General features: G+C 48.0%; 1 protein-coding gene across 1 annotated transcript in view; it reads right to left on the bottom strand.

The window, feature by feature from the left end:
- The window catches only part of LOC310822013 (uncharacterized protein), a 36880-nt gene that overhangs the window by 10943 nt on the left and 13437 nt on the right, over positions 1–12500 (bottom strand). Inside the window, exons 11-45 of the mRNA XM_083694302.1 lie at positions 12454–12500; positions 11958–12041; positions 11672–11728; positions 11408–11461; positions 11186–11239; positions 10951–11004; positions 10716–10769; positions 10440–10493; positions 10284–10328; positions 10106–10159; positions 8863–8907; positions 8681–8734; positions 8464–8508; positions 8137–8190; positions 7996–8040; positions 7836–7889; positions 7668–7712; positions 7056–7217; positions 6738–6791; positions 6579–6632; positions 6308–6352; positions 5803–5856; positions 5499–5543; positions 5311–5364; positions 5133–5186; positions 4954–5007; positions 4641–4748; positions 4221–4310; positions 3855–3908; positions 3266–3373; positions 2802–2909; positions 2349–2402; positions 1791–1844; positions 1372–1479; positions 1–36 (exon numbers count right to left, since the gene is read on the bottom strand). The exon at positions 1–36 is cut by the window's left edge and continues 18 nt beyond it; the exon at positions 12454–12500 is cut by the window's right edge and continues 28 nt beyond it. Coding sequence (XP_083550428.1) covers positions 1–36; positions 1372–1479; positions 1791–1844; positions 2349–2402; positions 2802–2909; positions 3266–3373; positions 3855–3908; positions 4221–4310; positions 4641–4748; positions 4954–5007; positions 5133–5186; positions 5311–5364; positions 5499–5543; positions 5803–5856; positions 6308–6352; positions 6579–6632; positions 6738–6791; positions 7056–7217; positions 7668–7712; positions 7836–7889; positions 7996–8040; positions 8137–8190; positions 8464–8508; positions 8681–8734; positions 8863–8907; positions 10106–10159; positions 10284–10328; positions 10440–10493; positions 10716–10769; positions 10951–11004; positions 11186–11239; positions 11408–11461; positions 11672–11728; positions 11958–12041; positions 12454–12500 — 2195 coding nt within the window. The remainder of the gene's footprint in view (positions 37–1371; positions 1480–1790; positions 1845–2348; positions 2403–2801; positions 2910–3265; positions 3374–3854; positions 3909–4220; positions 4311–4640; positions 4749–4953; positions 5008–5132; positions 5187–5310; positions 5365–5498; positions 5544–5802; positions 5857–6307; positions 6353–6578; positions 6633–6737; positions 6792–7055; positions 7218–7667; positions 7713–7835; positions 7890–7995; positions 8041–8136; positions 8191–8463; positions 8509–8680; positions 8735–8862; positions 8908–10105; positions 10160–10283; positions 10329–10439; positions 10494–10715; positions 10770–10950; positions 11005–11185; positions 11240–11407; positions 11462–11671; positions 11729–11957; positions 12042–12453) is intronic.

The following is a 12500-nucleotide window of genomic DNA, read 5'->3' on the forward strand; positions in this document are numbered from 1 at the left end:
GCTCTCCCCTTTTTCCCCCGGCGTCCCGGGCATCCCCTAGGAACAAGAAACACACAGGAAGTACTGAAGAGAGACAAAAGGGGCAGGAAGTAGTCATCAGAGAGTAAGTCACCGGAGAGGGGCAAATGATTTCATACAAATGATTTAAAAGATGTAAACACGTGTAGAATCACTTTAGTTCAAACCTCTCAGGCACAAGCTCGCCAGTAATAGCCCAGTAGTGGAGAATTTGGTGTGTTCCTTATGGCACAACCAAGATGGCCGCCACGGGAGGCTTATAGCAGAACCAAGATGGCCACCATGGGAGGTGTATAGCAGAACCAAGATGGCTGCCATGGGAGGCTTATAGCAGAACCAAGATGGCCACCATGGGAGGTGTATAGCAGAACCAAGATGGCTGCCATGGGAGGCTTATAGCAGAACCAAGATGGCCACCATGGGAGGTGTATAGCAGAACCAAGATGGCCACCATGGGAGGTGTATAGCAGATCCAAGATGGCCACCATGGGAGGTGTATAGCAGAACCAAGATGGCCACCATGGGAGGCTTATAGCAGAACCAAGATGGCCACCATGGGAGGTGTATAGCAGAACCAAGATGGCTGCCATGGGAGGCTTATAGCAGAACCAAGATGGCCACCATGGGAGGTGTATAGCAGAACCAAGATGGCCACCATGGGAGGTGTATAGCAGATCCAAGATGGCCACCATGGGAGGTGTATAGCAGAACCAAGATGGCCACCATGGGAGGTATATAGCAGAACCAAGATGGCCGCCATGGGAGGCTTATAGCAGAACCAAGATGGCCACCATGGGAGGTGTATAGCAGAACCAAGATGGCTGCCATGGGAGGCTTATAGCAGAACCAAGATGGCCACCATGGGAGGTGTATAGCAGAACCAAGATGGCTGCCATGGGAGGCTTATAGCAGAACCAAGATGGCCACCATGGGAGGTGTATAGCAGAACCAAGATGGCCACCATGGGAGGTGTATAGCAGATCCAAGATGGCCACCATGGGAGGTGTATAGCAGAACCAAGATGGCCACCACGGGAGGTGTATAGCAGAACCAAGATGGCCACCATGGGAGGTGTATAGCAGATCCAAGATGGCCACCATGCGAGGTATATAGCAGATCCAAGATGGCCACCATGGGAGGTGTATAGCAGAACCAAGATGGCCACCATGGGAGGTGTATAGCAGAACCAAGATGGCGGCCATGGGAGGTGTATAGCAGAACCAAGATGGCCACCATGTGTGACCTATAGCAAAACTAAGATGGCCACCATGTGTGACCTATAGCAGAACCAAGATGGCTGCCATGAGAGGTGTATAGCAGAACCAAGACGGCCGCCATGGAAAGCTTTCTCACCTGTAGTCCTGAGGGGCCTCTGGATCCCTTGAAGCCCCGGAGCCCCTCGTCTCCCTTCGGACCGTACATGCCCTGCTGGCCCCTGGGGCCCGGGTCCCCATCCACACCCTGGGGGAGAGGGGGAGAGCGGAGGGAAGGGAAGAAAGAGTGGGGAGAGGGGGAGAGAAAGCATAGGAGGGAAAGAATGGAGAGGAGGAGTGGAGCGCGGGCATGAGAGGATAGAGAGAGTAGAGAGGAGAGAATAAGAGAGAGAGAGTGAGAAAGAGAGAGAGAGAGAGAGAGAGAGAGAGAGAGAGATACTTTAAGACACAACCAGGACCTTACATACAGATGATTCTGAGATACAGGTATGTGGTATGATAGCAACAACACACAGTAATGATGGTGTAATACTCCAACATTCAAGAGGACAGACTCACCCGTAGTCCTAGCTGACCGATCGGGCCCTGACCCCCATGTGGTCCTGCGGGACCCTTCAACAAAAAACGAGAGAAAACACACGTTAGATTTGACCTGACTGAGTATACTGCTTATACTGCACTACTTATACAGCTCATATACTGCTTATACTGTTCATATTGCATTCTATATTTATTCTGGTTATAATATTACTGTTAATACATATACTGCAATACTGCACTACTTATACTGCTCATATACTGCTTATACTGCACTACCTGTATATATTGTTCACATTGCACTTGTCTGCTTTTTTTGCACTTCTGGTTAGACGCTAACTGCATTTCGTTGTCTCTGTACTTGTACTCTGCCCAATGACAATAAAGTTGAATCTAATCTAATCTAATCTAAAGATATCATGAAGAATGTAGTATATTTTTGCAGTATATTTCTGCAAAAGGTATAGAGGCGTCATCACAAGCATTGGCTCCAACAGAAATCTAAGGGACAGAAGAACAATATGTGATATCTGGTATTGCTTTAGAATAGGTTTAGTATGACTTTAAGTCCAGACTTACGCCTTCTCCTTTGTCTCCTTTGCTGCCTTTCTGACCAGGTCCCCCAGTCTCACCCTGCAAACACAAACAGGCACCATCAGATACCCACACACAGACACACACACAGACACACACACACACACACACACACACACACACACGCGCGAATGCATGCAGACATACACAAACAAAGACATACACAAACACACAAATGCGCACACACACACACACAAGCACACGCACACACACACACAGACACAGACACACACATAGGCATGCCCAAACACACACACGCACAAACATACACACACACACACACAGACAAAATAACGCATATGTTTACACATACACACACATACACACACATACACACACACACATACACACACACACACACACACACACACACACACACACACACACACACACACACACACACACACACACACACACACACACACACACACACACTACCTTATCCCCGTCCTCCCCTGGTGGTCCAGCAGGGCCTGCGGCTCCTAGCAGTCCCAGAGGTCCCTGTTCCCCGTCCTGTCCTCCTGGCCCGATCGGACCCTTCTCACCCTGGGAGAAAGAACCAAGCCTATCAGAACACAGCTACAGATCAACACAATACTGTGGAACGCAGAACATACAACAAGGAACTTGCTATCCCGAGCTCAGGTTCTGGTTTCCTGAAAGCTTTGTTGCTTATATGAATCCTTGATGTATTTCCAGAACCCAGCCACAGAGCCACGAGGAAGAAACAAATGTAAAATGTATATTCAACAGTCAATCCTTCTGTGCGTGACCAAAACAACCAACAACCAAACAAAATACGTCAAGCTAAGTTATTTGCTGCTATACGAGTGCTGTAGGTCTGGGTTATCGAGAGAAACCAAGGAGGTTGGAATGGGGAACTAAGAAAGACAAGAACTTACTGGTTCCCCCTTCTCTCCCATGGCTCCAGGTCCACCAATGGCACCAACCCGTCCAGGTTGACCAATCCCACCAGCCGACCCTGGAGGGCCCCTCTCACCACCGGCCCCCTACACAGAGAGAGAGAGAGAGAGAGGGAGGGAGGGAGGGAGAGGGAGGGAGAGGGAGAGAGGGAGAGAGAGAGAGGGAGGGAGAGGGAGAGAGGGAGAGAATAAAGGAGGAAGAGAGAGAGGGAGAGAGAGAGAGGGAGAGAGGGAGAGGGGGGGGAGGGAGAGAGAAAGAGAGAGAGAGGGAGGGAGAGGGAGAGAGGGAGAGAATAAGGGAGGGAGAGAGAGAGAGGGAGAGAGGGAGAGAGAGCACGAGAGGGGGAGGGGGGGAGAGAGAGCGAGAGAGAGAGAGAGAGTGTGTGTGTGTGTGTAAATGCATCATACATAATCACACTAATAGCATAGCAATAGGGGGTCTGAGTTAACAAGACAAGGAGCGAGACAGAAACAGACAGAGTGGGAGTGAAAATAGGGTAGAGAGAGAGAGAGAGAGAGAGAGAGAGAGAGAGAGAGAGAGAGAGAGAGAGAGAGAGAGAGGACTCACTGTGCCTCCAGGTAGTCCAGTTGGTCCCTCTCCTCCTTTCAACCCACCGGGACCCTGGGGAGAAGACAGTCATATCAAGCAATCACAACCAATTCAAGTCATCCAATATCCTCTCCCATCTCCTCTCATTGGGGAAACAGGGCCTTGTTGAAATACTCTTGAAATGGATCCTTCCCTTCTCCCTTCTCCTAGACTAAATCACTGATCTGCTTGATCGTGAGTGGTGAAAACGATGCAATAGAAAGCCTGCTTTGACCAATCCAATGACGTTAGGGTCAGTGATTACTTCAAGGAAGGGAGGTCGGAAAATGACCACATGTATGGAAGGGGGAGGGGGTATTAATGTGATGGGATGGTAATGGTTACCATGGCACCTGAAGCCCCTCTGCCCCCTCTGAAGCCCCTCAGTCCTGCAGGACCACTCTTCCCAGAAGTCCCTGTTGTCCCTGGGTCGCCCTGGAAACAGCAAAAGCGAGTTAAAGTCGGTTAAAGTCAGTTAAAGTCGGTTCCACAGTTAGAGTGAAAAACGGCCCATTCAAAGCAAGGTTAGGTTCCATGGTGGTCGCCATTTTGAATGTTTCATCCATTGAATTCTGTGCCCTATCAGACTGATGTGACCACTTTCTGTGTTCTATTCATGGAACACTATTCTGTGTTTCACCCACAGATCTGGGACTTTGTTGGTTCTACTTATTCAGATTTTATGGCAAAAATAGCTCTGATGCTCATGATCAAAACCAAAGCAATGGATGATGATGATGATGACGATGAAGATGAAGATCTCACCTTGGCTCCCTCTTTCCCGGCGGCTCCAGGTAAACCCTGTTCTCCAGGTACGCCAGATCCCCCGGGATGACCTCTGTCTCCCATTGGCCCAGTCTCCCCAGATTTACCCTGCAACACACACACACACACACACACACACACACACACACACACACACGAACCAATCAGAGATCCACCACGTACACAATCAGACCAATCACATTGCAGCAAACTCCAAATCCGACCAATCAGATGACGTCAAACCTAATAAACCGGCATCTAAACACATCCATTCTGGGACCCCGCCCCATACACATCTGTCTCTAGGACTTACCTGTGTCCCCACCACACCTGATGGACCGGGAGGTCCTGTCTTTCCTTGGAAACCCTGCAGAGAGAGAGAGAGAGAGAGAGATTGGGTAATGAGGAAGAGAGAGAGAGAAGGATCGAGGGAGAGGTGGATGGGTAAATGTAAGCTTTTTCCCTGAGGACATCTTAACTCCATGCACTCACCGGCTCCCCTCTCTGACCCGGGTGACCTGGGAGTCCGTCCTTCCCTGCCGGCCCCTACAGACAAACACCGGTAGTGACATCACAGTCGCATAATCTAATATCACAGTGCATATCACAAAATGAAAACGTGCGTGTGGGTGAGTGGGTGGGTGGGTGTGTGCGTAACTTGCCCACTCACATTAGGTCCTTTTGGCCCTCCCTCCCCGTTCCGTCCTTGTGGCCCTTGAGGCCCCTAGATTACATAATCAATCAACCAACAACTAATCAATCAATCAATCAATCAACAAGTTAATAACCGATAGATTAATGTGTGTGTGTGTGTGTGTGTGGGGGGGGGGTAAGTGTGGGGGGGGTGGGGGTCCTTACCCTGTCTCCAGTGGGACCTGAGGGGCCGTCATGTCCTGAGGATCCCTGTCACAAAATGGATGAGTGTGTGTTACTTGTGAGTCATGACTGAACCAGAGGTGCACAGTATCACATTTGACTGCTACTGTACATAATGGGTTCATTGCAGATAACCACTGCCAATGAACCGTGATGATCCTGTCTGTATCTGTATCCGTTTTCATCTAATTGCTATGCTCTGATAGCTCATATTTCAGCATGAATGCAGCCAGAGATGAAGGTGGGAGCCATCTGGTGTGAGGTGTGTGACCCTGTGAACTCTGACCTTTGCCCCTGACTTCCCAGTGGGCCCTCTGGCGCCCCTGCTTCCTCGCGCACCCTGCAGGAAGATAGAGAGTGTTACACACACACACACACACATACACACACACATACACACACACACACACATACAGTACCAGTCAAAAGTTTGGACACACCTTCTCATTCAATGGTTTTTCTTTATTTTTTATTATTTTCTACATTGTAGATTAATATTGAAGACATCAAAACTATGGAGGAACACATATGGAATTATGTAGGAAACAAAAAAGATAAAACAAACCAGAATATGTTTTATATTTTTGATTCTTCAAATTAGCCACCTTTTGCTTTGATGACAGCTTTGCACACTCTTGGCAAGGTGTGTCCAAACTTTTGACTGGTACTGTACACACACACACACACACACAACCTCTAACTTAATCGTAGGTAGTGTTCATCAGGTAGTGTAAACAGTTACACACCACCCAGAACAGTTTTGGACAGGCACAGAGTAAGGCAGTACTCACATTAGGACCCCTCTCGCCTCCACTTCCTGGTTGTCCCCCAGGACCCTGGGTGAGACAGACAGGACAGCTGGTTACCATTGGATACATCACTGATCTCATATGTTACCCACTCTCTAACCCCACTCAATACAAATGATCGAGAGGAGATACAGAAAGAATATCACTGTTACAACTGAAACACAACTCTCACCCAAAGCCTCACCCCTCATTTTACCCCCCACACTCTCTCTCTCTCTCTCTCTCTCTCTCTCTCTCCCTTCTCCATACTCACCCTCTTCCCCTTCTCTCCCACAACACCTATAGCGCCGGGGAAACCATCTGAACCCTGCGAGGGGGGTCACACACACAAACGTTAGTGCAACGTTAAAACGGTGTGAGACTGATTTTCGTCATCAAGTTGATTCGTTGTGTGTATATGTAGTTATTTCACCTTGGGTCCTTGTCGCCCTGGATACCCTGGTAACCCAGGAACTCCCAGTTTACCCTGAGAGAGAGAAGGAGGGAAGAGAGAAAGAAGGAGCGGGAAGGGGGGGGGGGGGTATAATGAGTGAGAGAGAGGGCAGAAGGGGGAGATTGAGTTTTATACATGGTTGTACAGACTATAAACAGCTTACATTTGAAACAATATTTCTTGGTGCTGAAAATGAATGGATTCATCATGGTACACTTTACACACACGTGTGTATCTGCATGTGTGTGTGTGTGTGTGTGTGTGTGTGTGTGTGTGTGTGTGTGTGTGTGTGTGTACCTTCTCTCCAGCCGTCCCGCCAGTGCCTGCTTCTCCTAGGGTGCCAGACTGTCCCTTTGGCCCCTCAGGACCATCCTCCCCCCGGGAACCTGGCGCTCCGTTGTCCCCCAAGTCCCCTTTCCCCCCCATCTCTCCTTTAGACCCCGGGAAGCCATCTTCCCCCTAGATATACAACACATAGAACAGACTCAGATGGAGAACAGACTGAAAATACGAACACATGTGCAGAACACAGAGAACATGATGACGTCTTAGATAGAGAAGTGGTTAACCCCACAACACAAAGGACACAAAACAAACAGACCATGAAGACCTTGTTAACCCCTGGATAGAGAGGTCCATAGACTATGGGGGTCGATTGGGAAACGGGCAGAGAGCACTGAGAAACCTAATGCGAAATGTGATCATACACATAAACACGGTCATGGCTTCTCTCTCTCCCTCCCTTACTCTCTCCCTCTCTCTCTCTCCCCCCCCCTCCGCCCCCCCCTCGCGCTCTCCCTCCCTCTCTCCCTCCCTCTCTCCCTCTCTCTCTCTCCCTCTCCCTCTCTCCCTCCCTTATTCTCTCTCTCTCTCTCTCTCTCTCTCTCTCTCTCTCTCTCTCTCTCTCACCTTCTCTCCTTTGCTCCCTTTCAGCCCTCTGATTCCATCTGCTCCCTGGAAAATAGAACACACAGAACGGAACACAGTGAATTAGATGGGGAGTATAGACAGAGGTGGTTTATTGACCGCGTTGGCCGTGCCGCTGGAGTGTGTATGATGGAAAAGAGAGATTGGTACCTTCACTCCTCGCGGCCCTGGATATCCAACAGGCCCTTGAACTCCAATAGGACCCTGAACGCACAGAGACACGTCAGCACAGCAACACACACACACACACACACACACACACACACACACACACACACACACACACACACACACACTCAGGCAAACCTACCGGCAGTCCCTTCTCTCCTGGCGTTCCCTCTCTTCCTGGGTGACCCTGTGGACACGAGGACAAAGGCAAGACATTTGTAAGTGTGTGTGTGTGTGTGTGTGTGTGCGTGTGCGTGCGTGTGTGTGTGTCTGCAGTACTCACAGAGGGACCGTCATTCCCAGGTAATCCTTGCAACCCCGTTTTTCCTTGGGGACCCTGGAAGCAACACCAGCTGTTAATGTCTCTGGCGGCAGCTGTACCGTATGTAGGCTTATGCTAAACTACTAGCGCCGTTGGCATTGTTAGCATTGTAAGCACTAATAAAGCTAATTGCATGGTTACGATAATACGATATAATACAGAATTTTAATTTGGAAAGTGCACATGGAGCATCTCAAAGTCGCTGTGTAGAGTAGCAAGCAAGTTCGTGTACAGAGTAAAAAACACATTATAGATCCTTTCGTTGTTGTTTCTGCTGCATGTTCCTACCTTTACTCCTGGTAATCCTACTAGACCCTGAGGACCAGGAAAACCCTATGAGAGAGAGAAAGAGTTAGTTAGTGTGTGTGTGTGTGTGTGTGTGTGTGTGTGTGTGTGTGTGTGTGTGTGTGTGTGTGTGTGTGTGTGTGTGTGTGTGTGTGTGTGTGTGTGTGTGTGTGTATGTGTGTGTGTGTGTGTGTGTGTGTGTGTGTGGGTATGTGTGTACCTGGAATCCAGGGTTTCCCTGTTGTCCGGCTGCTCCTGTCTCCCCTGAAGTTCCCTGTTAGGAAAAGGAAATGATGTCATATGAACCGACACACATCCTACCACAATCACTGGGTTCTAGAGTGAGAAAATCTGTTTTTTCTAGTCTAGAATGTCATATAGCATATTTATGGTCATACCCACCAAGTTGCCCTTTGACCCTTGAACCCCGTCGACCCCTCGGATGCCCTAAAGAGAGAGGGAGGAGGGAGAAAAGTGTGACACATATTGACCAGGTCATCGTTTTAAACAACTGTCTACATATAAAAAAAATAAAAAAAGCTTTATTTTTTTTTAAAAAGCTGAATTTATTTGCTGACCAATGGCATAATATGCAATGTTGATGTGTTAGCAATTAGCATTAGCTGACAGAGAGTTGCAGGTGCAAACTAAAAAGTCATGTGTTATGCTAACAGGTGCACGGCTAACAGGTTTAATACCTTCAGATGTCATGTTCAAAGGAATGATACTGGCAGACAGACACTACATTAGCATAATGTAATTCCATGCTATCTGATATGAATGCATAATGTTATGTTAGCAGGTGTGACATTACCATAATGCTATGCTAGTAAGTGTAACATTACCATAATGCTATGCTAGCAAGTGTTACATTAACATTATGCTATGTAAAGAAGATGTAACATTAGAGACAGCTAGAAAGCTGCGCACTCTCGCTCTGATGCTAATATTTTATCTAACCAACATCTCGACAGCAATTATTTTATTTAACCAATGTCGCAGCTGAAATGTTGGTTTAATAAAATAATAGCATCTGAGCAAGAGTGTGCAGCTTTCTTTCTTTCTTTCTTTGAAGTTCCACCCACCAGCTTGCCCCTCTCCAAACAAAGGTGTGTGTTTTAATGAGCACTTGTAACATTACCATAATGGTGTGTGTTTAGGCAGCAAGTCGAAACACATTGAAGTTGAGGTCAGGGTTTCGGATAAGCTGAAAGCTGGAATCTACTAGTAATGTTTCAGTGCTGGAGCTCCAGTGGTATACCATGCAGTAGAGGGACCATGAGTCCTTTTCTAAGGATCAGGTTAGGGCTGGGGTTAGGGATAGGGTTAGGGATAGGGTTAGGGCTGGGGTTAGGGATAGGGTTAGGGCTGGGGTTAGGGATAGGGTTAGGGATAGGGTTAGGGATAGGGTTAGGGCTGGGGTTAGGGATAGGGTTAGGGATAGGGTTAGGGCTGGGGTTAGGGATAGGGTTAGGGCTGCGGTTAGGGCTGCGGTTAGGGCTAGGGTGAAGGTTAGGGGTGAGTTGGGGTGAGGGTTGAGGTGAGGGATAGGGTGAAGGAGAGGGCTGGGGTGACAGCTTGGGTGAGGGTAGAGCTGAGGGGACGGTGTGGCAGTGAGGGTTGAAGGTCAAAAGGTCATACTCACAAGCTGACCTGTGGGTCCAGAGTTACCTCTGGGTCCGTTCAGACCACGGGAGCCCTGGAGGTCAGAGTTCAAGCAATCACATACTGTACACAACACTCAATGATAACCAATCGCTAATCAATCGCCAACCATGATGACAGAGTCGTGTCCGTATGTTTGGAGGACAAATCACACTCACAGCATCACCTGCTTGTCCTCTTGGCCCCGATGGTCCCTCTGAACCCTACGGGGGAAACGCACACACATTTCTATATTACACCTATATGCAAACATACACACAAAAACCTAAACTCTACACACGACAACTACCTGTAGACTAGCAGTCTGTCCTTACCTTCTCTCCTGAACCCCCAAGTGATCCGTGCGGGCCTGGCTTCCCCGTTTCACCCTGAGAACACACACACACACACACACACACACACACACACACACACACACACACACACACACATACGTTACACATGGCTTTATCATGTATGGTAGGCACCCTCCCCATGGGTGATAGGTGATCACATTGCGAATGATCTGATGGATTCTATCAATCAATTAATCAATAAATCAATCAAATCAATCAACCAAGACATAACACGTTGTTGATCAAGTCACTTACTCTGTGTCCTTTGTTGCCTGGGAGACCTGGTAAGCCATCAAATCCCCTGTCACCCTGTCAGAGATGGAGAGATGGAGAGAGAGAGAGAGAGAGAGAGAGAGAGAGAGAGATGGAGAGAGAGAGAGAGAGAGAGAGAATGTGAGAGGACTTGTATTCTGTGAAGAGCTCAAGGGGTCAGGACACACAGTGTCGACAATCAATATAAGCACCGCAGGAGTGATATAAACAAGCTCACCTTTCCACCGGTCTCCCCCGATGCACCCCTATTCCCATCTGTTCCAGCTCGACCCTGGACCACACACACACGCACACACACACATGCACATACAAACATACACACACACACAGAATAATTTGCATAACACAGGGCTATACGGTCATTTTATATTCATTTTCATTTATATTTGTATAGATTTATCCATGCTATCACTAAAATTGTGCGTTGTTTCCCTGTAAGCTGAGAGTCTCACCCTTTTCCCTGCCTTTCCTTTCAACCCTGAGGTACCCTCCAACCCTCTGGGACCCTGTGGAGACAGACAGACAGACAGACAGACAGACAGACAGACAGACAGACAGACAGACAGACAGACACAATGTAAGTGATTTATATTTATATAATTTATATATATTTATAGGTAAAATGTGTCATCCAATCAGATGAGAAGCTGCGTGTCGTCATGGCGTCTGCTTACCGCTGGCCCATGCTCCCCACCCGCCCCCTTCAGCCCAGTCGGTCCAGATGAACCCTGGGAAAGAGAGTCCAGACGTCCGTTAATATGCTCTACGATGTATCATTCATTCTATTAACATTGGATCGTGTAGATGAAGGATTATGCTGCATTGCATTTGAATGTGGATGCCAAAATACTGCATGTTTACCTCTATGATTCCCTTTTAAATGGATTAAAAATATAGACAATAAATACAATAGATATTAGTTCCTTGCATAAACTCACCAGTGGTCCGGGCCTTCCCATCAGCCCTAGTGGCCCGGGTGGTCCCTTCATAGCAAGCTGAGGAGGGAAAGAGAGAGAGAGAGAAGAAAAAGAGATGGAGGGAGAGACACACATCCATAAAAGCTCGTAGTCGAGTGCAAATCAAGTCATGGTCCATGATGGAGTCCAAAGTAAAACTTGAGTCCTAGCAACGTTTGGTTGACTGTCATTATCTTGGTCGCTTTGGTCATATTTCGGTCTCTGCAGATATGTTGTGGTCATGTTTCGGTCATGTTGCGGTCCTTACCTTGGTCTGCTGAAGGATAGCCTGGGCTTGAGCTTCCTGAGCAGAGATTACTGGACCGTACAGAGGGTCTCCTCCAGACTGGAACTATAGAGAGATCATATTCTTATAGTGTATATATACACCACACACACACACGCACACGCACACGCACACGCACACGCACACGCACACACACACACACACGCACACACAAACAAACACAAACACACACACAAACAAACACAAACACACAAGCATGCGCACACACACACACACACACACACACAAACACACAAGCATGCACACAGACACACACACACACACACACACACACAGACACACAGACACACAGCTTCCAGCTTTCAGCTTTCAAATGGAACTGTGGTCTCACCACTCCCTCTTGTGGCTGGAAAGTAGTATTACTACAGCAATGTGCAGCACATAGGAATAGACTAAACGAATATATAGCTATTGTGTGAGGTGTGCCAAGATTAAGATGTGTGAATGTCTTTCTTACCGGTAACATCAGCATGTTCCCTGGAGGACCTGGTATCCCATCAGCCC

The sequence above is a fragment of the Argentina silus genome (assembly GCF_951799395.1).
Source record: "Argentina silus genome assembly, chromosome: 22".
In the NCBI taxonomy this organism is placed as follows: domain Eukaryota; kingdom Metazoa; phylum Chordata; class Actinopteri; order Argentiniformes; family Argentinidae; genus Argentina; species Argentina silus.